This window comes from Papio anubis, chromosome 4, assembly GCF_008728515.1.
Source record: "Papio anubis isolate 15944 chromosome 4, Panubis1.0, whole genome shotgun sequence".
NCBI lineage: Eukaryota > Metazoa > Chordata > Mammalia > Primates > Cercopithecidae > Papio > Papio anubis.
The window spans coordinates 7,859,524-7,881,358 of record NC_044979.1 but is presented as its reverse complement, the minus strand read 5'-3'; the positions used below and the strand labels follow the sequence as shown (position 1 = coordinate 7,881,358).

At 53.9% G+C, this 21,835-nt stretch overlaps 2 protein-coding genes and 1 long non-coding RNA gene across 9 annotated transcripts in view; 1 reads left to right on the top strand and 2 right to left on the bottom strand.

Annotated features, from left to right (window-relative positions):
- The window catches only part of NUB1 (negative regulator of ubiquitin like proteins 1), a 32,901-nt gene extending 22,271 nt beyond the window's left edge, over positions 1 to 10,630 (top strand). For 2 of the 3 annotated variants that reach the window (XM_009204236.3, XM_009204237.4), the window contains exons 11-16: positions 443 to 550; positions 1,321 to 1,473; positions 6,322 to 6,468; positions 8,045 to 8,140; positions 8,813 to 8,990; positions 9,233 to 10,616. In XM_009204236.3, coding sequence (XP_009202500.2) covers positions 443 to 550; positions 1,321 to 1,473; positions 6,322 to 6,468; positions 8,045 to 8,140; positions 8,813 to 8,990; positions 9,233 to 9,411 — 861 coding nt within the window. In that variant the 3' untranslated portion in view covers positions 9,412 to 10,616. Of the gene's footprint in view, positions 1 to 442; positions 551 to 1,320; positions 1,474 to 6,321; positions 6,469 to 8,044; positions 8,141 to 8,812; positions 8,991 to 9,232 lie in introns of all 3 variants that reach the window. The other variant, XM_003896886.5, reaches the window with a different exon arrangement.
- Positions 6,837 to 8,813, bottom strand: LOC103883344. Its single transcript, XR_645548.3, has 2 exons — positions 8,545 to 8,813; positions 6,837 to 6,975 (listed from the first exon to the last, which is right to left on the bottom strand). It is a non-coding gene; the product is annotated as an uncharacterized LOC103883344 (long non-coding RNA).
- Positions 10,162 to 21,835, bottom strand: part of WDR86 (WD repeat domain 86) — a 32,092-nt gene continuing 20,418 nt past the window's right edge. For 4 of the 5 annotated variants that reach the window (XM_021936432.2, XM_021936431.2, XM_021936434.2 and 1 more), the window contains exons 4-6: positions 17,318 to 17,453; positions 14,057 to 14,160; positions 13,308 to 13,925 (exon numbers count right to left, since the gene is read on the bottom strand). In XM_021936432.2, the coding sequence (XP_021792124.1) occupies positions 13,761 to 13,925; positions 14,057 to 14,160; positions 17,318 to 17,453 (405 nt within the window). In that variant the 3' untranslated portion in view covers positions 13,308 to 13,760. Of the gene's footprint in view, positions 12,731 to 13,081; positions 13,926 to 14,056; positions 14,161 to 17,317; positions 17,454 to 21,835 lie in introns of those variants that run through there. The other variant, XM_003896884.5, reaches the window with a different exon arrangement.

Below are 21,835 nucleotides of genomic sequence, written 5' to 3'. Positions count from 1 at the left end.
GCTGACTTCTTTATATGGGTAGAGTCTAATTTGCAAGATGTAAATGCAGAAAATAGACATTTCAGCAGTAACAGTTAGAGTGAATGAGTCCCAGCTCAAGAGCTCTGGCTCGAGTAAGGATTGTTCTGATTTCCGCAAGTCATCACAATCCTGCTGATGTAGATTCTCTTATACCTGGTTTGGATTTCTGCATACTTCTCTGCTGACCAGGAGGGCCACTGTGCTGCATGTCTGGAGTGCTGCATGTCTGGAGGAATGTCGTCGTACCACAGGGGATGGGGAAGAAGGGGCTTCACTTTTGCCATCAGTCATAGTGAAGCCATGGACGTTTTAATACTACCATGTTGCCCCTCTGGAGACCAAGGGAATTACAGATATGAGTATTATACACCTGTAATTAGAAATAAGGCAACTTTGTCCTTTTTTTCTTCAATAATTTTAGGGAAATTGTGGGAAAGAGAAAGTACTGTTTCTAAGACTCTACTTACTTCAAGGTATCCGAAACTATCACAGTGGAAATGATGTAGAGGCTTGTGAGTATCTTAACAAGGTAAGAAAAGTAAAGTTGTAACCGTTTTCACCTCCTTTTAAAAAACACTCGCGGAAGTTAAGGATTTTAACTTAGTAGTTTGTGACTTGTGAGAAACATGCCTGCGCTTTCTCCGTGCACAGGAGATGTTGAACCAGAAACATATTTGTATTTGTTAGAGTACAGCCAGATGCTGTAACAAGGAGACTTCAAAAAGACAGTGACTTTAATTGGATAGAAGTTTATGGCTCACTCATCTTGCAGTCTGGAGGTGAGCGGGGCCAAAGCAGTGAGCAGCCCGCCAGCCTCAGCGAGGCGTCCCAGGTGGCTCCTGTCAGTGCCTCTTTCAGCCAGCAGAGGGGGCAAGAGAGCGTCCAGAGCAGGCCACTTGAGCGATGGCCCCGCAGCTGCACCCAGGGCTGTGGCTGCATGCCATTGACCTCGACTTCACCACCTGGCTACACCCAGCTGCACGGGAGGGTGAGAAATGCCACGTGTACAGCTCAAATTCAGGGGCTTTTGTTGCAAAAAAAAAAAAGTGGATACCAGTCACTTCCACAACAGCCAGCCTCTTTCCTGGTGTGCTGAGGCTGTGTAATGTGAGTAGAGATGGTGTTGGTCTCTTTCCATTTGTACTTGTTAATAACAGGCCTAGTTTAGAGATTTTATCCAAAATCTGATGCCCTTTAATTCACATTGGGCACAATCTAATTTCTTTTAGGCTTTAACTTTGTATTAAGCTTTAAGTATTGCCATGGTTACATGATTCTTACATTTCTCCCTGTCTCTAGGCACGTCAGCTCTTGAAAGAGCTATATATCGATCCATCAAAAGTGGACAATTTGTTGCAGTTGGGATTTACTGCCCAGGAAGCCCGGCTTGGCCTGAGGGCGTGTGATGGGAACGTGGATCATGCGGCCACTCATATTACCAACCGCAGAGAGGTACCCACTTTCACAATGCCCTAGCTCTCTTGGGTATGAAAGAACAAAAAAAGATAGTCTCACAGGAGGTGTTAATAACAAGGAACTCTTCATTACTCCAGATTGGGAAGGAAGGAGAAACTTTTTTTTTTTTGAGATAGAGTCTCACTTTGTCGTCCAGGCTGGAGTGCAGTGGCGCGATCTTGGCTCACTGCAATCTCCCCCTCCCGGGTTCAAGCAATTCTCGTGCCTCAGCCTCCTGAGTAGCTGGGATTACAGGTGCCCGCCACCACACCCAGCTAATTTTTGTATTTTTAGTAGAGACGGGTTTCACCATGTTGGCCAGGCTGGTCTCAAACTCCTGACCTCAAGTGATGAGCTCACCTCAGTTTCCCAAAGTCCTGGGATTATAGGTGTCAGCCACTGTGCCCGGCTGAAACTTGTCTTTTTCAATTGGATCATTTTTCACATGCTGCAGTTTCCTTAGTTTTGTTTCCTGCTGTGGTGGCAAACAGTCCCCTTTCTCTCTTTAACTCTCTTTCTGGAAGTCATTTTAAAAACAGAAAATTGTTTTTTCATGAGGTCTTTATTAAAGTTGGGGATTGCATCCTTGCCTAGAAACATAAGTCAAATTATAGAAACAAGTTGTATTGTATTATGAAAGCACAGGTTAAAAAACTATAATCATTTGAAACAATTAAGTACATTAAAGAAAACCTTAGGATTTTGGAGTTGGAGGGATCCTTATTCTATCCAGTATGTCCTGCAGTAAAATAACTGAGGCCTAGAGGGAGATCATGGTGGAATATTAGCAGGAGAACCATTTTTCTTCTTTTGCCAAAACAAGAAGTTGGTACTAGATTATCTCACAGGCCCTTTCTAGCTGTAAACTCCAGCCACAGAAGTCTCTAGAATCCTCAAATGTATGTTACCTCGTTTCCCTTTTTGCTAAACACTAGGATAATCCAGAAGGATAAAAGCAGCCTCGGGGTATTAGGATGGGAGCAGGAAAGCCCCGTGGTTGTTTGCCCACATGATGCCAGAGAGGGAGTGGATTCGTGGGTTGATGCCATGGTGAGCAGTCCCAGGGCTGCTTGGGTTTCTCCTTTTACAACACCAACTGTGGTTGTTACCTCTCTCTCGCCTAGTCCAATCGTGGTCCTTTGGGTCTTGCTATAGAAGTCAATAAAGGCAGAGTAGGTAAAGGCAGAGACTTTGAAAAGCTGAGTTCTTTTTTGTTTTTTTTCCAAGACAGTATCACTCTGTCACCCAGGCTGGAGTGCAGTGGCGTGATCACTGCAACCTCCGCCTCCCAGGTTCAAGTGATTCTTCTGCCTTAGCCTCCTGAGTAGTTGGGATTATAGGTGCCCACCACCATGCCCAGCTTTACTTTTTGTATTTTTAGTAGAGATGGGGTTTCACCATTTTGGCCAGGCTGGTCTCGAACTCCTGACTTCAAGTGATCTGCCTGCCTTGGCCTCCCAAAGTGCTGGGATTACAGGTGTGAGCCACTGCGATGGGCTGAAAAGTTGAGTTCTGTGTGTTTGAGTTTTACATGGTCTAATTAAGTACTAACAGAAAAACAAACATTGCTGATACTGATTTGTTGCTTTACTATTGCTCCACTACCAGTAAGATTTTATTAGCATCTGGAAAGCTAGTGTTTTAAAATGAGATCTTTTGGAAAACAATTCTCATCAGTGTATGAGACTATAGTTCATAAAACATTGTCACACTCATGTCATTCACTTCTGCCTGTGACCACCCGAGAGGCCATAGGACAGATACTTCTCATCTTACACATGGGAAGAGCTGTAGCTCAGAGGCGGTCTTTTAAAGCATAGTGGAATCACATCAGTTGTACATTTCTGAAGTTAAAAGCCCTTGGAGAAAATGCAAATAAAAAACAACAGTGTGTATAGTGCAGTTGATCGTGCTCCCTCTTCCACCCCAATGGGTGTTATTGGTTAGGATGCTTTTGGCTGAAAGCAACAACAACAACAAAAAACCAAAATTGCCTAAACATCAAAAAAAGGGATGTGATGGGATTTATTGGCCTGTTTACTTGTAAAAAGTCCAGAAGTAGGATGGGTCTCAGGGTTAGGTGCTTCAGTGGCTTACTGATGTCACTGAGGACCTGAGGTCTGTCTCTCTACCCCACCCCCCACCCTGTGTCATCAGTGTCATCCAATCACACCAAGGGCCATAATCTCTGTCCCAGAATCCTCAGGGAAAATCCTGAGCTTCTTGTGATTGGGAAGCCTTGAACCTGTTGTCACTGAGGCTGGAGGAATGCCAAGACTGGCTCAGGCCTGTGGCAAGAGATAGAGGGTCGCCACCTTCGCCCGTTCAGGGGCCACCTGGGGAGCTGGAGCAGCCTCCCACACCTCAGGGAGGGGTAGAATGGGTTCTAGAGAGACAAAAACAATGTCCCACAGAAAGTGGGCTCCTATCGGAGCTTTAGATGAGCGAGAGAAAGCTGCTGCCCACGGAGTTCCAACATTCTAGGTGTGGGCATCTGACTAAACTGAATGTAAATTCTCTGTTTTTGTTTGGGACAGAGTCTTGCTCTGTTGTCCAGGCTGGAGTGCGGTGGCATGATCATGGCTCACTGCAACCTTGATCTCCTGGGCTCCAATGATCCTCCTGCCAAGAGCTCTTGGCTGATTTTTGTTTTTATTTTTTGTAGAAATGGGGTCTCACCATGTTGCCCAGGTCGGTCTCAAACTTCTGGGTTCAAGCAATCCTCCCACCTTGGCCTCCCAATGTGCTGGGATTACAGGTGTGAGCCACTGCACCCAGCCTTTAATACATAATTTTTAAAGTTTATATTTTTTGTCCAACATGGCCCTAAGTATAGACCAGTTTCTCATCTGGCAAAAAGCAACAGCTGTAGAAACAGAGATCACAGATCATGCTTCAGTATGGCCAGACTGTGAGAGGCAGCCTTCCTAAGAGGTCGTCCCAGCTGCTTGTGACCATACAATGCCTCTCTCTTGAAATCTGATTCTACTTAACTGTAGCCACTTCAGTGCAGTAGTGTCATTGATTGATCTACTTTATCTTTCTAACTCATCTTAGTATAAAGAGAAATATATCAGGAAATAATTTTCTCACGTGTGTTTACATGATTAAAAGGAAACAGACTAAGACATTTGTAATGAAAGGAAATGTTCTTCGAAGCTCCCAGTTGATGCGAGGTCTGTGTTAAGTAATGCCCAGGTCTGCTGGCTGGCAGCGTCCTTCTCTGTGCTTGGATGTTAGGCGTGCTTCTTAGCCTTTTGGAATATAAATGGAAGAAACTGTATTGAAAGCAGAGGATGGGACCAGTAAAGGCATTTTATGTGGAGTGTAAGTGTGAATAAAAGTGCAAATGTGAGTGGCATGAAAGGCTCCTGCTGGCGTGCGTGGTTGGGGTGGTGTGGCAGGATAAGGTCAGTTTGGAAGCGTTGTTGGGGCTAGGGAGTGGGAGCCCTGAGTAGCATAATAAGGAGCTGGTGCCTCAGTGTGGGGAGGTGGTCGGGAGCTGCTGTGGGCTTTTAGGTAGGTGACTGGAATGACGGAGCCCACTGCGCTGTGCAGCGGGGCTGGAGCTGGGGGAGACTGGCCGCTGAGAGGTAAAGCACGTAACGGGGGCATGAGACAGGCCTGGTGCAGCTGGATTCTCGGGGTGCAGAGAGGCACCCATGTGCACCAACTAGGGGAGGTTCTCCTGTGATAGAGACAGGCCATGAGTGTACAGGTATCTTCATCCCTGGAGATGTTTCCAGCAGCCACTCTGCTCTGCCTGCTCCTACCGTGGCGCTGTGGAGTCTGATTCCACGATGATGGTGCTTTTGTTTTCCTAAGAGATGAGGCCACTTTCTTGCTGTGGGGAAAACGCAGGGAGGCGCCTGTTGCCTGGGCTGGGTGGGAGGCAGGAGCAGGTCTCTGGAAGGAGGGGAGTCTGTTTTCTCCCCCATCCTCACTGCTGCTGATGGTGGAGCTGGTCTCCCTGGGAGAATGTGGCAGTCACTTAGCTTTGTTGAAAGCTTTCTGTCTCCTTGTTGGGAAAATAATGAGGTTGGATTAAATTCCTGGTTTTCAAACTTGCTTTGTTGTTGTTTTTAAGCAGCAAAATCCCCTTTTTAAGTGACATGTTTATGGGCATACTAGTTTACAAAATAAGTTGGGAACCCTCCTGATTGGCCCTGGGTGGGAGAGGTGAAGAGACTAGAACCCTCTGCAGCCGCCTTGTGCTCCTGCAGCAATAGCAGGCAACTCTGAGAAACAGGGTTGAGAACCAAGAGGTTAGATGACCTTTGTCCCTTGGGCATTCTGTGGGTTCTGAATGGAATGACAGGCCTCAGAAGGCCCTGGAGTCCTTGCTCCCCAAGCTGTGGTGGGTGGGTCATCAACCATGGCATTGCCCAGGAGCCCCCTGACTCCACATCACATTGGAACTTGAGTCCCTGGGCGATTCATCAAAGGCTGGAAGGCCTTCCCACCACATGCAGAAAGCTCTCTGCCCAGTTGCTAGAAGAGAATCCATGCACCTCACGCCTGCGACCTGTGCAGTGGGAGCGCGCTGGGCTGGGCGAGTGGCCCATCCTGATGCCGGATGGCAGGGCTCATGAGGCACCTCCTTCCTGCCCCACGGGCGTCTCACTTCCACTGCCTGCCCTCAGAAGCAGCACTTCCACCACCCCTCTGCCTCTGTGGCACCTCTGCCATTTGGCTGGGTGAAAAGAGGTAGACAGAGGTCCTGCTGTGCTTTGCTTTGGTTTTTTGGCTTTGCCTGGAAATCCCGAGAATCCTGCAGAGTGTAGACTGAGATGCTGTGAAATCTCAGTCCCTAACTTGGGATGGGACTTTGCTGTCTTCCTAAAGGAATTGGCCCAAATAAGGAAGGAGGAAAAAGAGAAGAAAAGACGCCGCCTCGAGAACATCAGGTCTCTGAAAGGGATGGGCTACTCCACGCACGCAGCCCAGCAGGCGCTCCACGCAGCCAGCGGGAACCTGGACGAGGCCCTGAAGGTAGCCGCTCCCTCGGGGCCTCTGGCCTTGTCTTTGAGCAGTGGGTCCTGCCCAGAGCTCCCTCCATGGCTCTCGGGCGTCCTCCCAGGCTCACTCCTATGGGCTGCCCCGTCATCAGATCTGAAGGGCAGCTTTTTCCTGGGCTCCAGCCCCAACAGAGGCCATGTGAGGCCCCATGAGGTCCCATGCTCAGTGCCTGGCCCAGGCCTGGCTCCAGAACACGGTGCCTGTCCACACCAGCGGAGTCCACAGGCCAGGACTTGATGTAGGGTTTGTGTGTGCAGCAGAGTGTAGTGTAAACAGGCCATTTCCACAGCAGAAAAAGAGAATGGTAATTCAACTTGCAGTATAATTGTTTGGCGTTAAAATTTTAACTGTAAGTATCTAGTTTTATTTATTTAGTCCATAGTACATGTTGGCAAAGGGGAAGCTTCTCAAAGAACCCCTCAGGAGTGACAGCAGGTTGGGATCCAGACAGTAGTGACTTTACCTGGGCCGCTTCTTTCCCTGTGTTGGAGAAGCAGATGGAATCCTCAGTAGGGCAGGTGCTGTGCTGCGTCTCGGCAGCTTGGTATGGAAGCGCCCTCTGCCCTCAGCCCCGCAGCTCAGTGAGAGACAAACTCAGAGCACGCGTGGTAGGGAGTCCCCAGGGGTGCACGGGAGGCAGGGGCTGGCTGCGTGGAGGCAGCAGTCCAGGCAGATGCTGGGGCAGCATGGCAGGCAGGAGCTAGCTTAGGTTGTGTGCATGCTGGGGGCGGGGCTGGGGGCAAGATGGGGGTGGAGGCAGGTGGAGGGCAGGGCAGGTGTACTCATTTGCCCTGCTGAGGCGGGTGTGGGTGCAGCAGGCACGGGGGGTCCACCCTGGCTTTGTCTCTTATCCCTGCCCTGTTCCCTGGAAGGCTCCACAAGTCAGTACTTTTGTTACGATGTATATGTATATTTAATGTATACGTTACATTTTAAAATTGTATTTGAATATCTACTTTGATTTTTTTGTGTTGGAGAAATATTAAGAGGTGGGAAATTCTGAACATCCGAAGGGACGGATGGGTCTCGAAGTAGATTGGAATTATATGAGTAGCACATAAATACCTCCAGTCAACACAGAAGTATTGAGTGTTGGAAAGGAAAGTCTCCACAGAGTCTTTTAAGATTAAGTATTGTGTGACGAAGAAACCAAGGGTCAAAATAACTCTACTACCTGCCTGATATTTTAAGTCTAGAGGGCATGACACTTTCAAAGATCAATCAGGCAGCCCTGAGCTGCTTAAGAGACCTTTCTGTCTGTGGCTCTGACGAAACCTGTTTGCTTGGATGCGCTTCCGCCTGCTCTCGTCCCTTCCTGCTCTGTCAGAAGGGATCTTCCCCCTGACTAGTCTTGCTCCTCCTTCAAACCCCAACTGTCCCGGTCTCTGGCTGGAAGCCTTCTGGGCACATCAGCCTGGGCGGGAGCCCCTTTCCCTGCCTCATAGCAGCAGAGGACGGCTGGGTCTGCTGAGCACACGGCAGGGTGCGGTGCCTGTCTGAATGTGTGAAGAGCTTAGTGGTGGGTAAAGGGTGTTCCTGTGTGTTTTAGATTCTGCTCAGCAATCCTCAGATGTGGTGGTTAAATGATTCCAATCCTGAAACCGACAACCGTCAAGAAAGTCCTTCCCAGGAAAACATTGACCAAGTGAGTGACACGTCTTTGTGCCCTCAGCTTGGACAGCCTTGGGTGGGGCTGCTTGGGGTAACGCGGGTGAATCAGGCCGCAGGACTGGGGGAGTCCGTGCTGAAACCTTGGCTCCCAGGCTCCAGGTGTAACCTGCCACCTCAGAGGCCACCCACGCAGCAACAGAGGGCAGGGGAGGCCTCCTTGGAAAGCAGGAAATCTGGGGAAGTGTCAGGAAGTTCTCTTTAGGTTTGCCTCCTTTTCCTATGCACCGCTGTTTACATCAGTCCCATTTATCTGCCTGTGACCTAAAAGGATGTCACTGTGACCTGTGAAACCCATCCAGCTTTGTGTCCCAAGTGACAACTCTGTCCACATTTGTCCCCCCACACGCATTAGCATGCCTGTATGCTGTGGCCACTGACCTCACCGTGCTCGTGGTGAGACTGGCGTGGCGCCTTGCTCTCAGCCCGAGGTCACTGCCTGTCCCGAGATGGCTGCTTACTGATGCACCCGACTCGAGTCTTCCAAGCCCCCCTTCCAGGTTGCTCCACGCTCCCGTTGCACAGAAGCATGACTTGTGCCGAAAGGGCCATGGTGCGCATGCCGGGAGCTCTTAAATATGAGAGCCGGCTGTCTGCTCGTTGTGGGTGATGGGGGTGGCCGAGGCTGTGACCCTGCCCTCTCCCCTAGTTGGTGTACATGGGTTTTGATGCACTTGTGGCCGAAGCTGCGCTGAGAGTGTTCAGAGGCAACGTCCAGCTGGCTGCCCAGACCCTTGCTCACAACGGAGGAAGCCTGCCTCCCGACCTGCCGCTGTCGCCAGAAGACTCTTTGTCCCCGCCAGCCACATCCCCTTCTGACTCTGCAGGTAGGTCTGAGGTCTCTGAGGGCCACGTTGACAGCAAAGTGTCTTCAGAAGCCAACAGGTGGGGCTGGTGCCCTAGGCCACAGCAGACATGGAGACTGAGAGGGACGTCCCCTGACGTCGCTGGGCTGGCCGCCTGGACAGTGTGGCCAGCAGGAGGCACAGTCTGAGGTTGACTGTGGTTGTGCAGTGTCCCCAGGACAATCCTCACATAATTCACTTACTCCCGCGGTATTTTATTGTAGGAACCTCTAGTGCCTCAACAGACGAAGACATGGAGACAGAGGCCGTCAATGAGATACTGGAAGACATTCCGGAGCATGAGGAAGACTATCTTGACTCAACTCTGGAAGACGAAGAAATGATTATTGCAGAGTACCTATCCTATGTAGAAAATATGAAGTCAGCAACAAAGAAAAACTAAATAATGAACAGAAATAGTGCTAATTTTCTGCTTATAAATGCTATCATTATGAAAAGGCGAATGCAGCTCTTTCTGTTCTTACTTTTTATCTGAATTGCAAGTTCCTCTTTGGGTATAGGAGGGGGCGGGCAGGGGACAAGCCCAGGAGGGGTCCCAGGGCCTTCATGCGTGGTCTCGGGGAAGAAGCTTCCTCTGGCCTGGTGTAGGTCGTTCCATCTGCCTCCCGGGTCTGCGTCCCTAACCCCTTCCCTAGCTTGGTGTTCTACCCTGAAATGGGAAGGAACAGAGGTCCCGCAGAACAGGGATCCTGGGGAAGGTGTCCCGGGCAGGGTCCTGGGAAGGGCATCCCGACCACTTCCTCTCCAGCTGTGGCTCCATCTGCCCGGCTTGCCTGCCTCATGCACCCACTGCCCATGGCCTTCCTGCTTCCCACGCTGCCATCTCTGCCAGGGTGCCCCATGGGTTCCTGTGCCACCCTTCCCCCACCCCTCAAATCATCCTTTAAGTCTTCCTTCCAAGTGCTGTGGGGCATAGTGATGAGGCGCTGGCCTTGGGGGCCACACCAGGTCGCAGCAGACGCCTTCAGCCTGGGGCGCCAGTGTTTTATGCTCTTAGTTCAGTAAAACACGCCCCGGAAATTCAAGATTGTCAGACTTTATATATGTTCAGCATTCCTCATTACAGAAATCTTTTACTGAATGGGAAAGGTTTAAATGCTAACCAAAGCAATTTATTTTTAATTAATATTTGTAGACGCTGTGCTGTCATACTGAACTCACTGCTAGCTAAGAGATCTATCAGAGGCTTAGATATATTTTCTCCAGGTTTTTGTGGGGGTTTTTTGTTGTTCTATCCATGTGACAGAGGCTCTTTCTAAAAGTATGTAGTTCGCTGTGTGTCGGCTCCAGCAGTAACCGTCCTCACTGCGCCACGTACTCCTCTGTAGATGTGCACCCAGTGGGGGCTCCTTCCAGCCCCAGGACTGCAGCAGCAGCCAGATGCCGAGTGGATTGAGTTCCAGGTGCATCCAAGACTTTTCCTCCCTTCCAGAAGGCACTGACTGAAGACGGATGGGTCATGTGGGACTGGCTGAAATGCTCTAACCTTTTCATAAAGCGTGGGTGGTCCAGTTTGGACTGATGGGAAACTTCTTGTCATTCTTCTTAAATGGATGATACTGATGGAAATAAAAGGTGGAAAATATATTCAAAAATTGTCACCCAGACTTTACAGTAATTGACTCAGCCTCCCCAGCTGCAGGTGTGGAAAGCGTCTGGGTGACTAGTGCTTCATCGTGATTGCAAGATGTTTGTTTCCATTGAGTTTTGTGAGGAGATGGAAGGATGACCTCAGAAGCAGCAGAGGGCACCTGCTGTGAAAGATGCCACATGCCAAGTGGGGCTGGGGTGGATCCTGGGCAGGGGACTGAAATGCACCTATCAGGGTTTGCCTCAGAAGTGCCTGGTGAGCTGAGGTGACGTGAAGTCTCAGCCTCATTTGACACAATGCCACACTTGGATTTGGGGCCTGAATTGAAGCTTTTTGCTAGCAAGTCGCTGTCCTGAGCTTGGTTCAGGCGTGTCTTCTAGCTTCCCAGCTGTTTTTAGCCATCATAGAAGCAGTGACACACCAGCAGGCCCCAAAACTCTTCCCCGTCTTGTGAAGAGCGAGCTGCACAGGAAGCCGGTTGTGGGGGCAGTTCTGGGCATGCGCTACATCCAGGACGGGCTGCCCTGCAGGCATGGAGACTCGGGCCAGGCCTGCTGTACCTACAACTGACCCTGTGGAACTGGACAGGTGGTGGCGGAGGGGGCAGGAGGGTGCTGAGGCTGGAGAAGGAGAGACTGTTGCAGAGGAGGGGGCCTGGGAGGGTTCTCCTTGGGAAGTCAAAGGAAAAAGAACATTCTAGCTGTGGGACAAAGAACAGTCTAGATGTGGGACAAATGAGATAGTATTTGGGGCAGGACAGTCTGAGTGTGACATGTTCATGGCTGCCAGAAGGTATGAGTTGTGGGAAGAATGGCGGCGGATGGTATGATTGCTGATCACAGTGGGGAGGCTGGATGCCACTAGAGGAGCAGGAGTAGGCAGGGGCATGTGGCAGGCAGGTGAGGGCAGCCCATGCCAGCATGATGGTGTGCACAACTGGTTAGGTGTCCTTGATGCTGATCACTGCCCTACCGTGTCCCTGTGTTCTTGCCCATATGTCCTATGAGTAGCTCCTGTCCTTCCTCTCTTAGCCAACTCAATCAATTTATCAAAAGCAGACACCTTGTTTCTTCGTTCATAGCAAGGCGACAGTGGTGTGGCTGGAAGGGGACTAGGCCTGGGTTCAGATCAGAGTCTCTCACTCACCAAGTCTCTCTGGCTCTCAGAAACCAGAGAGAGAATGGACATCTGGCTGTCTTTATGTCCTCAGCATCTCGCAAAGCTCTCTGTGCGGTGGAAGTAGAAATTACCCCAATGTGTGTTGCTATAAAAATGCTGAGTGAGTGCAGCGCCCGTGATTTGGGTCCGCACCCCATTTGGTTTCTCTGGATGGCTTGATGCGTGCTCCATTCTCTGATGTGGTTGGATAAGGTGGGGACTGGAGCTGACATATCAGTGAGGGGCTGCTCAGGCCAGAGTGCAGCATCACCAAGCAACAGTGTCTTCGGCAGGCAGGAGTCAGTGCCAGCGTCTGCACAGGCTCAGGGCCGGCCGGCGGCACTGCCCGCAGGCAGCACTCAAGGCGGTTCTCTGGCCTGCACCTCCGGAACCGTCCCTTCAGCACGATGGAAAGCTCCTCTCTGGTAGACACGCCCCTTGCGGCAGCCACATGCCCCAGTGGTTCCGGGTCGCAACAAGACCTGGCACGATACCTAACACAAGACCCCAGGTCTGTGTGTGCTTAAGTCTCACCCAGAGAACAGTGCGTGGTGCCGTTTCTGCGGCTTCTCCTGCACCGATCTGCTTGCCTCCCAACCAGCCCTTTTTCCTGGGGTGGGGGTCGGGGTCGCTTTGGTTCCCAGGGTTTGGAGGTTTGGCCTAGAGGAGTTACAGCGCCTGCGTCCCTTCCTTCCTACTGCCCACAGTGCAATCCCTACCTGTTCATCCGGGCGAGGGTGGACCCGTCCATCAGGCCTGGCAGGTGAGCCTTGGAGGCCCTGGCCCTCTCTGATGAAGTATTTTCTGCATTAACAGTACGAAGTGCACGCTGCTCTACCTGAAAGGGCTGCTCCACTTGAAGGGGCTGCTCCTGCAGCAGATGCTTCTCTCTGCAGCGAGATGATGAGCTCTTCACGGCAGACACTGTCACCTGCAGCTTCTCTCCTGGCACCTGGGCCAACCGGGGCACATGGATGCAGAAAGCGGCACCACCAAGGGGCTGAAGAGCGCCCCCTCCAGGTGCTGTGAAGGGTGCTGAGGGGCCTCCTGCAGGGCCTCTCGGCAGACTGAGCCCCACTGGCCCCTTGAGCCCCTGCGCACAGGGCTCCCCTTGGGTGCTCGGTGGCTCTGACGTGTGTGTTGCACCTCCCAGCATCAGGCACTGCCCTGACTCCTGTGCACGAGCCCGGGGATGGGGCTGCTGCCCGTCCCTTCCCCCTCCCCCCACTCCAGGCCCTGAAGGAACTTCCCAGATTCATGCCAGAAAATGATGAGAGCTCCCAAGCGGGGTCCCCGCTGTCACCTGCACAGGCTAAAGAGCCGCTCCCTGGCTCCCTGGCCTCTTCCAAGTCCACTCCCTGCACCAGTGACACTGGCGGCAGCCCCGCATCTCCACAAGTCACCCCCAAAGCTGCCCAGGCCGGTGTGAGAGGCGGAGGGCAGGAGGCCCGCCGCCCTGGGTTCCTGGAATCTCAAGATCCGAAAGGAAGCTAAGACTCAGTTTGCAAAACAAAAAGAGGACACAGGAGTACTTTGAACTTTCAGGCTGTGTATTTTAGTTCCCCTCAAGGCCCTCGAGACAGACAATTTGCCAAAATAACCAGATTCAGTGGCTTCTGTAAAGTCACTTCCTCTCAGCAGGAAAGGCCCTGTTTCCTGGGGCTGGGGGAGCTGGGGCAGTCCGCCTGCAGCCCCTGAGGTGGGAGGGTCCCTGAGACTAGGCCTTTCGCCAGGTCAGGGATGGGGGAGGGAGGGCAGGAGTCACCCTAAAAGGGAAAAGAGGGCGGTCCCGAGGGCTAGCACTCCCGCTCCCAGCGCCTCCTGGCCACCAAAGAAAAACCAGACGCCTGCGCCGGGCTCTCCTCCCGCCCGGGCTTCCTCGCTCCTCCCCGGCCATCGGGCGCCACAGCCGCGGGGAGCAGGGCAGGGCGCTCTGGGAGCCGATGGGCGTCTGGGCTGGCGTCGGCAGGGCCCCCGCGGGGTCAGGCCGGCTGCAGGGGCGTGGCGGCGCAGCCCACCTTGTTGCTGAAGAGGCGTGAGAGGCTGCGCGTGGGCGGAGGGGGCCGCGGGGCACCTCGGAGCCCGCGCACGTCCCAGAGGCGCAGGGCGCCGTCGTGCGAGGCGGTGTAGAGCACCTGGCCGTGCACCTGCGGGCGCAGGGGCGGGCGTCACTGGCGAGGCGGTAGGCGGGGGGGACGCGGCCGCCGGCGTGGATGGATCTGGGCAGGGCACCTTCCCTCCCACGGGCAGCGGCCCTGAGCAAGGCGGAGGGACCTACCTGGATGCAGTTGATGATGAATGTGTGGCCCCGGAACACCCTCCGCAGCTCTCCAGACTGCGCGTCGAAGGCCCGGGCGCAAGCGTCCCCGCTGCCCGTGAACACTGCGGACACACAGGGCGCGCTGGGCCTCCCTCCTTCCCTCCCTCCCTGCCCGGCCCCCCGCAGGCAGGGATGGGGCGGCGAGAGCGTGACCTAGGGCGGCGAGAGCGTGACCTGGGGCATCTCCGGGACTCCGCCCCACGGGGGTATCCTGAGGCTCATATGGGAAGTGGACAGCGCCCCTCCAGAGAAACAGGGATCCCCACAGTTACTGGGCTCCACCCTGCAGATGCCTGTGCGCCAGCTGGCCCTGCCCCTGCTGAACACCGCCTGGGCCCAGTCCCCACTCCGCGGTTTGGTGAAGTTGGTTCCCGTGCCTGGTTGGGAGGACCCTGCCTGGAGATAACCGTAAGGTCCTCAAGTCGCGTCCGCCCACCTTCCGCTGCGTCGCAGCCTTATCCTCCCATCCTCATTAATGGATCAGCCCCCAAATCAAAGACCAGTCCTCTGGGATTCATGATCACGCAACCCCAGGACCCCTAGCGGGGGCGAGCCTCCGCCCTCAGTCTGTCTCCTCCCCCAGGTGGCTGTCTCTCCCTGGGGTTTTTTCCTAAGAACTTAGTCCAATCGTTTTCCAACAGCAGCCTGCATCTGTCACTTGGAGGCTTAGCCACAGAGCATGGGGCCGCATCCCAGAATCTGTTTTAGCAGACGGGGCCTGAGAATCTGCATTTCTAGCCAGTTTTAAGTGACAAGCTGCTGCTAGTCAGGAAGCCACACTGAGGATGTGGACTAGAAGAATTCACTTGGCCTAGGCTGGGCTCTCTGAAGCCGACCCTGTTGCTAGGACTTGAGGCAGACAGTACACCTGGCAGGCGTCCCAGGAAACGCTCACAGGGAAATGGGAGGTGGAGAGGGAGGGAGGAAGTCCTGGTCTGTCAATGAGCAGGTAACTACAGTGGGCAGCTAGGGCGCAAGCCTGCCTGGGACCTTGGGGAGAAGGGGCAGGACCACCTGGGGGTAAGGGTGCTGGGCTACCTATCTGAGGGTGCTCTGTGGGTACTTGTTCCCAGCCTTCTTTTTTTTTTTTTGAGACAGGCGACAGGATCTCACTCTGTTGCCCAGGCTGGAGTGTAGTGGTGCGATCATAGCTCACTGTTAACCTTGAACTCCTGGGCTCAAATGATCCTCCCGCTTCAGCCTCCTGAGCAGCTGGGACCACAGACATGCACCACTACACCCAGCTAATTAAAAAAAAAAATGGGGGGCTGGGCGCAGTGGCTCACACCTGTAATCTCAGCACTTTGGGAGGCTGAAGCTGGCGGAGCAGATCACAAGATCAGGTTTGAGACCAGCCTGGCCAACACAGTGAAACCCCGTCTCTACTAAAAATACAAAAATTAGCTGGCTGTGGTTGGCACACACCTGTAGTCCCAGTTACTCGGGAGGCTGAGGCAGGAGAATCGCTTGAACCTGGGAAGTAGAGGTTGCAGTGAGCGTAGACTGCACCACTGCACTCCAGCCTGGGCAACAGAGCAAGACTTGGTCTCAAAAAAAAAAAAAAAAAAAAAAGTTTATAGAGACAGCGTCTTGCTATGTTGCTCAGGCTGGTCTCGAACTACTGAGTTCAAGCGATCCTCCCACTCTGGCTTCCCAAAGTGCTGGGATTACAAGCATGAGCCACGGTGCCCAGCCTGTTCCAGCCTTTCTTTAAAAAACTATAGAGTGAATGGCCCCAGAGGAGAAGTTTCATCTCTGGGTCTCTTTCTAGCCCCTTTCTGCCTTTCCCCCACAAACTCAGAGACAAATGGACATGGCCTGGAAAACCCAGTGTGGCTGCTGAGCTCCCCGTGGGTGGGAAGAGGATCAAAAACAAAGTCTGGTCATCCCATAGCCTTGCTGGCCAAGACCAAGAACCGAGATGGGCAACAGTGGGCTGCAGGCTCCGCTTTCCCTGCAGGCTCCATGCCCCAGCTGCACGGGGAGGTGTTCTAGGCGGCCACCCGCCAGAGCTTTTGAAAGTAGAACCTTCGAAAGTAGAACCTTCCTCGTGTTCAATTAGACGACCCAGACTTGGGAGTAGAGCTGTAACCACACTTCCAAGCTTGGACACAGGAACAAACGAAAAATAATTTTTCCGTGTCAGACACCTGAATCCTGAGGGCATGTCGGGATCTATTTTCAGATATCTGCATTCTATCTTCCTCCAACACCTTTGCTGTGAGGTCAACTTGAATATTCCACTGTGACTCTTCCCCCACCCCGTCTCCTCCCTCCCAGTGGCAGAGCCAAATGGCCCGGGTGTGTGACAATTTGAGACCTGTAGGACAGACAGCTCATTGCCTGTTCAACAAGCCATTTTGCCCTTCTTTCTTTCCAAAATAACCCTGATTCCATCTTGGCATCAAATTCCTCAAATAAAAGACTTTATGATTCACTATCTCTTGCAGACAGAACGGTGACAGAGAGGTATGTGGAAGCCCTTGGATGAAGCTTCCAGGAAAGATCTTAAAGGGACCAACTCAGCTAGAAGACACATCCTTTCGCCCTTCCATCCTCTCTAGAAGACGCGTCCTTTCACCCTTCCATCCTCTCTCCCTTCCTGCCTAAAACATGACACGATGGCAGACACTGTAGCAGCTATCTTGAATCATGAGGCTTCTTTAAAGACAGAAGGTCTGTGCTAAGGATGATGAAGCAGAGTGACAGAAGAAAGTTGGGTGCCTGATTACTTTGTGGAGCCACTCATTCCAGCCTAGACCATCAGCCTCTGAAATTCTTCTACCTGAGAGAAAATAAACCACTACCTCATCGGAACCACAGCTACCTAGATTTTCTCTTCCCTGCATACAAATCCTAAGGCCAAGTGAGGCCAAACCCATGTGGTCCTCGAGGTGGCTGGATTAAGGGGTAGCCACTGTCTCACTTGGAAAATTAAGATGTACCTTTTGGGACGTGCTTTTGACCCGAGACCCTCCCAGCAGTCCAGTCTCCCAGGCTGTCCTGGAGAAAGGTGGGGAGGAACCACCAAACCCTTATTTGGACCTTCTCTGCAAACCAGCTGCAGGCATGGCTGTGTGGAGAAGGACGGGGCACCGCCATTGGACATTGATGATTGGCAACCAAGGCTCAATGAGGGAAAATCGCATAGGAAGTAAAGAAGCAGGGAGGAGAAGCCAGGCTGGGGTGGCGCGGGTCGTGCCGGGCCAAGTCACTTACAGGTGCCCGCGTGGTACTTGAGGGCGCTCACGTTGCGTCTGTGGGCCGTGAACGTGCGCACACACTCCCCGGTGTCTGCCAGCCAGCACTTGACGGTCCTGTCCGCGCTGCCAGAGTACACAAGTCGGTTCACCAGCTGCGAGGAGGAGCAGGGAGGGTTGGCAGCTGGGACAACTGCTGAAGCACCCCAGATTTCTCCCTCTATAAGGGGGGGAAGGGGTGTGTGCAGGTCTCAATGGTGAAACCGTGGGTGAGCCTGGAATGGCCCCGCCACAGGCCCCACCAGACTGCCCGCTTCAGCACCCAAAAGCAGGCGGCTCCTCCTGCCCCATGGGACAGCCAGTGCTCCGACAGGCCTGGCCGCTCAGCCCCACACTGCCCTGAGCCAGTCCCTGGCTCTCTGCCCCTCCGCTGCTTCCCCTGAGGATTAGGATGTGGCCAGCCCCTTCCTCCAGGGGGTGTGTGGGGTACAGGCACTTAACTGCTTGCTCTTGCTGGCTGAGGAAAGGGCTTCCAGAGAAGGGCTTTCACATGCTTCAGACAGACAGACAGGACAGAGAAAGCCCTGAGCGAGGGTGTGAGGGAGACTGCTGCCAGGACTGGAGCTGACAGCTGGGGGCTGTCACGGGGTCACTGCTCCCCCTACTCATGGGGCTCACAGTGAGAAGAGGACCCAGGAGATAAGGGAAGAGGCCCTTGCCAAGATGGACAGGAGTAGCAGCCCCAGGGAAGTGTAGAAACTATTAAAATAATTCTGTAAATTTTCCTAGACTAAACACCACCCAGCCAAGAGCATTCCCAGCCAGCACCTGGTCAGCAGAGTCACAGACGAGAAGGCAAGGGCGGAGAGGCAGGCTCCACAGCTGCAGTGACCTGGCGCGATGGCACAGGAGACAGGCGCACGCTTCATGCCCCAGAGAGGCCACCTGCCACCACTGCTGGGGCCCAGGAACCAGGAGTCAGAAGCAGGTCAGGCACGCAGTGCGCTTCCCTTGTGGTCAGCAGGCAGTGGGCCCACTGGCAGGCAGGCAGTCCACACTGGCCACTAGCATCCCGAACATGTCCCTCCTAACTTTCCCCTCACAACCACGCTCTGGGTCACTTTCCGCTGTCGGTTCCCCATATTATCTCCCTGTTCAAATCGCGGAGGAAAGGGCTTCCACGACCCAGGCCACAGCCCAGGTCAAAGGAGTTAACTGGCCTTGGGCCAATCACTGTGGCCAGAGAGGGCAGTGGAACCACAAGGAGCACAGCGTGGCCTCTGGGAGGCAGAGGCTGTGGGTGCTTCCTGTGGACAGTGGCCTGCCCTCTCTCAGGCCCTGCGCTGAAGCCCTGCTAGGGTTATGGTGGGCCCCAGCCCAGGCAGCCTCCCTAACTGGATGGTCCCCTCCCCAAGGACAGGGATGTGTGTGACTGCCCACCTGCCCATGTCAGCTTTGGCAGGGTTCCAGAACATTCCTGCACTCAGACCTCAGCCGTCTGCACCACCCAGGAGCGCAGTTCCTGCCAGTAACGTGGGCACCAGCAGGAAGGAAAAATGGACCTTCTTGAGCCTGCCGGGCACACAGTCAGCCGCTCACAGTCTTCGACAGCCCCTCCGCTTCCTGAGAAAGACCACCCCTCCCCGCCTGGTGCCCGGAGGCTCTGCAGGACCCGGCTTCCCTGGCCTCCCTTCTGGTTTCCACGCCACACACCTGTGTCCACACTGCTGCCCCAGGACACCTGGGCACGTGCCTTCCTCCCAGGGTTCCTACAAGTCCTCCTTGCCCAGAAAGCCCTTGTACCGTGATCCTCCCTTTTCCTTCACGGGCAAGTGGAAGCCCAGGACCCCTCTTCGCACCACCCCCGGCCCGCGCCGTGTCTGCATCCTGGAGGCCAGGCTGACCACCGCCAGAGCAGCATTTCCTGGCCATCTCCCCACCACATGGCCGGCTCCAGGGCCAGCCAGGCTCCCTGTCCTTGAGTCCCAGTGAGTCCCAGAGCCTCTCGGACTCTAATGAGAGGAGTGGACAAGGGTGGAACGTTTCAGACAGAGACCCCCAAGGACTGGAGAGCTTCGCAGCCCCACACCTCTGTGCTGCTCAGCCCCTGCACCAGGGAGGCTCGCTGGGTGTCCAGGGTGGGAGAGGACAAAGGGAAGCCCCTCCTGCTCTCTGGCAGCCGGCCCTCACCACACCGGGCCTGTGAGCACTGTGTTTAGCCCTCCCAGAAGCACCCTGCCGAGCACGAGCCAGAGCCACACAGGCCAAGGGGGCGCTCCCAGCCCCAGGGTCCTCAGCCTGTAGAGGCCTTGCTGTTCCCACTAGCTAGTTTCCTAACAGGACAGGGAGAGCGAGGTGGCCCAGGGAGGCCTGAGCCAAGGGGGAAGGCAGGATGATACTGAGGGCTCCTTGCAGCCACGGTGGCTCTGAGGAGTTTCCCGGAGATGAGATCCAACCAAGCAGAAGCAGGAGAGGGCACCGGCCTGGGGCTCCACTGCTGAGGACACAGATGCAGGCCTCCAGCTCCCCGGGTTCCAAGGGAGCCCAGCAGGCGTGGGAGGAGGCCGCACAGGGCCTGGCAGGCTCCAGAGCAGCAGATCCTCCAAGATCCTCCTCCCAAGCAAGAGTGTCGGGGGACGCGCCACCCGCCTGGTGACAGCCCTGCACATGCTGTGGTGCTCACAGGCATGGGGCTCACAGATGCAGTCTTGGGTTCAAATCCTACCTCCACCCCTCAGCAGCTATGAGATGTGGCCAAATTACTCGTCTTCTCCAAGCTTCCACTGTCTCATGTGCAACATGAGAAACAAGGACCTCCCGCTAAGAAGGAGGCCACAAGGGCTGATGCACTGCTGTGCGCGCGCACACAGCCCAGGGTCTGAACATGGTAACCCCTGCCCATCCCTAAAATGCAGGTGCAGTCTCTGCCCGCCAGCTCCTTGGGGTTGGGTAAGACTCATGAACTGGCACCACAGGGCTTTTGCAGCCAGAGACTGCCCCACAACATCCTTGCTGTGGTCCCCACCGGGTCCCCACCGCCTCGGGCTCCTGGAAGGATCCGGGAGGTCTTTCTTTTCTCTGGCTGTATTTGAAATGCTTCCTTTCCTTAAAAATCACAATGTTGCTATCTGATTTCAAAAGTGGGTGCCTAGGTGTCTGTTTTAGTTACTTTTTATAATTTACATTTGAAATGTTTTATAACTAAAATGTTTAAAACATCCCTGTAAAACCATGAAGGGACAGGGCACAGGCTCTATCTCTCCTCCTTTACAAGGACCCCTGGTCAAGCCCAGAACCTGGGCGATCCCTCAAAGACCAGGGGCGAGGCCGCCCTGCAGCGCAGGGGCCACCACAGACAGGGTGCCTCCTGGCTTTTTGACCTTGGGTTTGTCACTTAGAAGCAGGTCCTCACACCACCTCTAGCCCAACCATCTCCAAAGGAGGCCTGTGTGCTCCTGGCTTTGTCCCCACCTGCTTCTGGGACCCCTGAGGTCAGTGGGCTCAACCCTGCATGCAATCCTGTAAAAAGCGAGGGAGGCAGAGGCCCCTCTGGGCATGGTGGTTTCTTGGGACCTCACCTCTGCTCTTGGCCAACTTGGAGTGGGCCACAGGCTCCAGGGAAGCAGGGAGGATGCTTTGTGGCCACCTGGTCCCCAGGCTGACAATAGGAGGCGGGGTATATAAAGCTACGGTCTGAGTGTCGGTACCCCCCAAATTCATGCTGGAACTTAACCCCCGCTGTGACAGCATTAGGAAGCAAAGTGAACTTAACCCCCGCTGTGATAGCATTAGGAAGTGAAGTGGTCAAGAGGGCCCGCCTCATAAATGGGATGAGTTCCCTTTTATAAAAGGGCTGGAGGGAGCTTGTCTGTCCCTTCATCCAAGATGAAGGATGTGGCAAGAGCAGCCGCCACCAGACATAGAATGTGCTGGCACCTTGACCTTGGATTTCCCAGCCTCTGAAACAGTGAGAAATACATTTCTATTACTTATAAATTACCCAGTCAAAGGTGTTCTGCACTTTTCGTTTGTTTGTTTTGTTTTGTTTTTGAGATGAGGTTTCTCCATATTGCCTAGGCTGGTCTTGGAACTCAGGTCTCAGGTGATCCACCCACCTCAGCCTCCCAAAGTGCTGGGATAACAGGCGTGAGCCACCGTGCCCGGCCCTCCAGTCCAAGGTATTTTGTTATAGGAGCTGCAATGGACCAAGACTCTGTGAAACTGCACAGTCTCCTCTTTTCCTCCCCAGCCTCTGGAAAGGCTATCCATGTGTTTATCTCTACAAACCAAAGAAGCCTGACCTGTGTGATGTGGGTGGTGCAGACACCACAGCTCGGTCAAACGCACCATCACCGGGCGGCTCACTCAGGTCCCAGCAGACGCCCCACACTTGGCCCACCAGGAAACCTCGGCCACTCTCTCCCTTGCCTCTTGACTTGCAAGCACACACGCTTCTTCAGCAAAACGATTTCAGAGGTGACACACTGAGGCTCGCAAAGCCACTGTGGGGGCCCAGGACTCTCAAGGGCACCTGGAA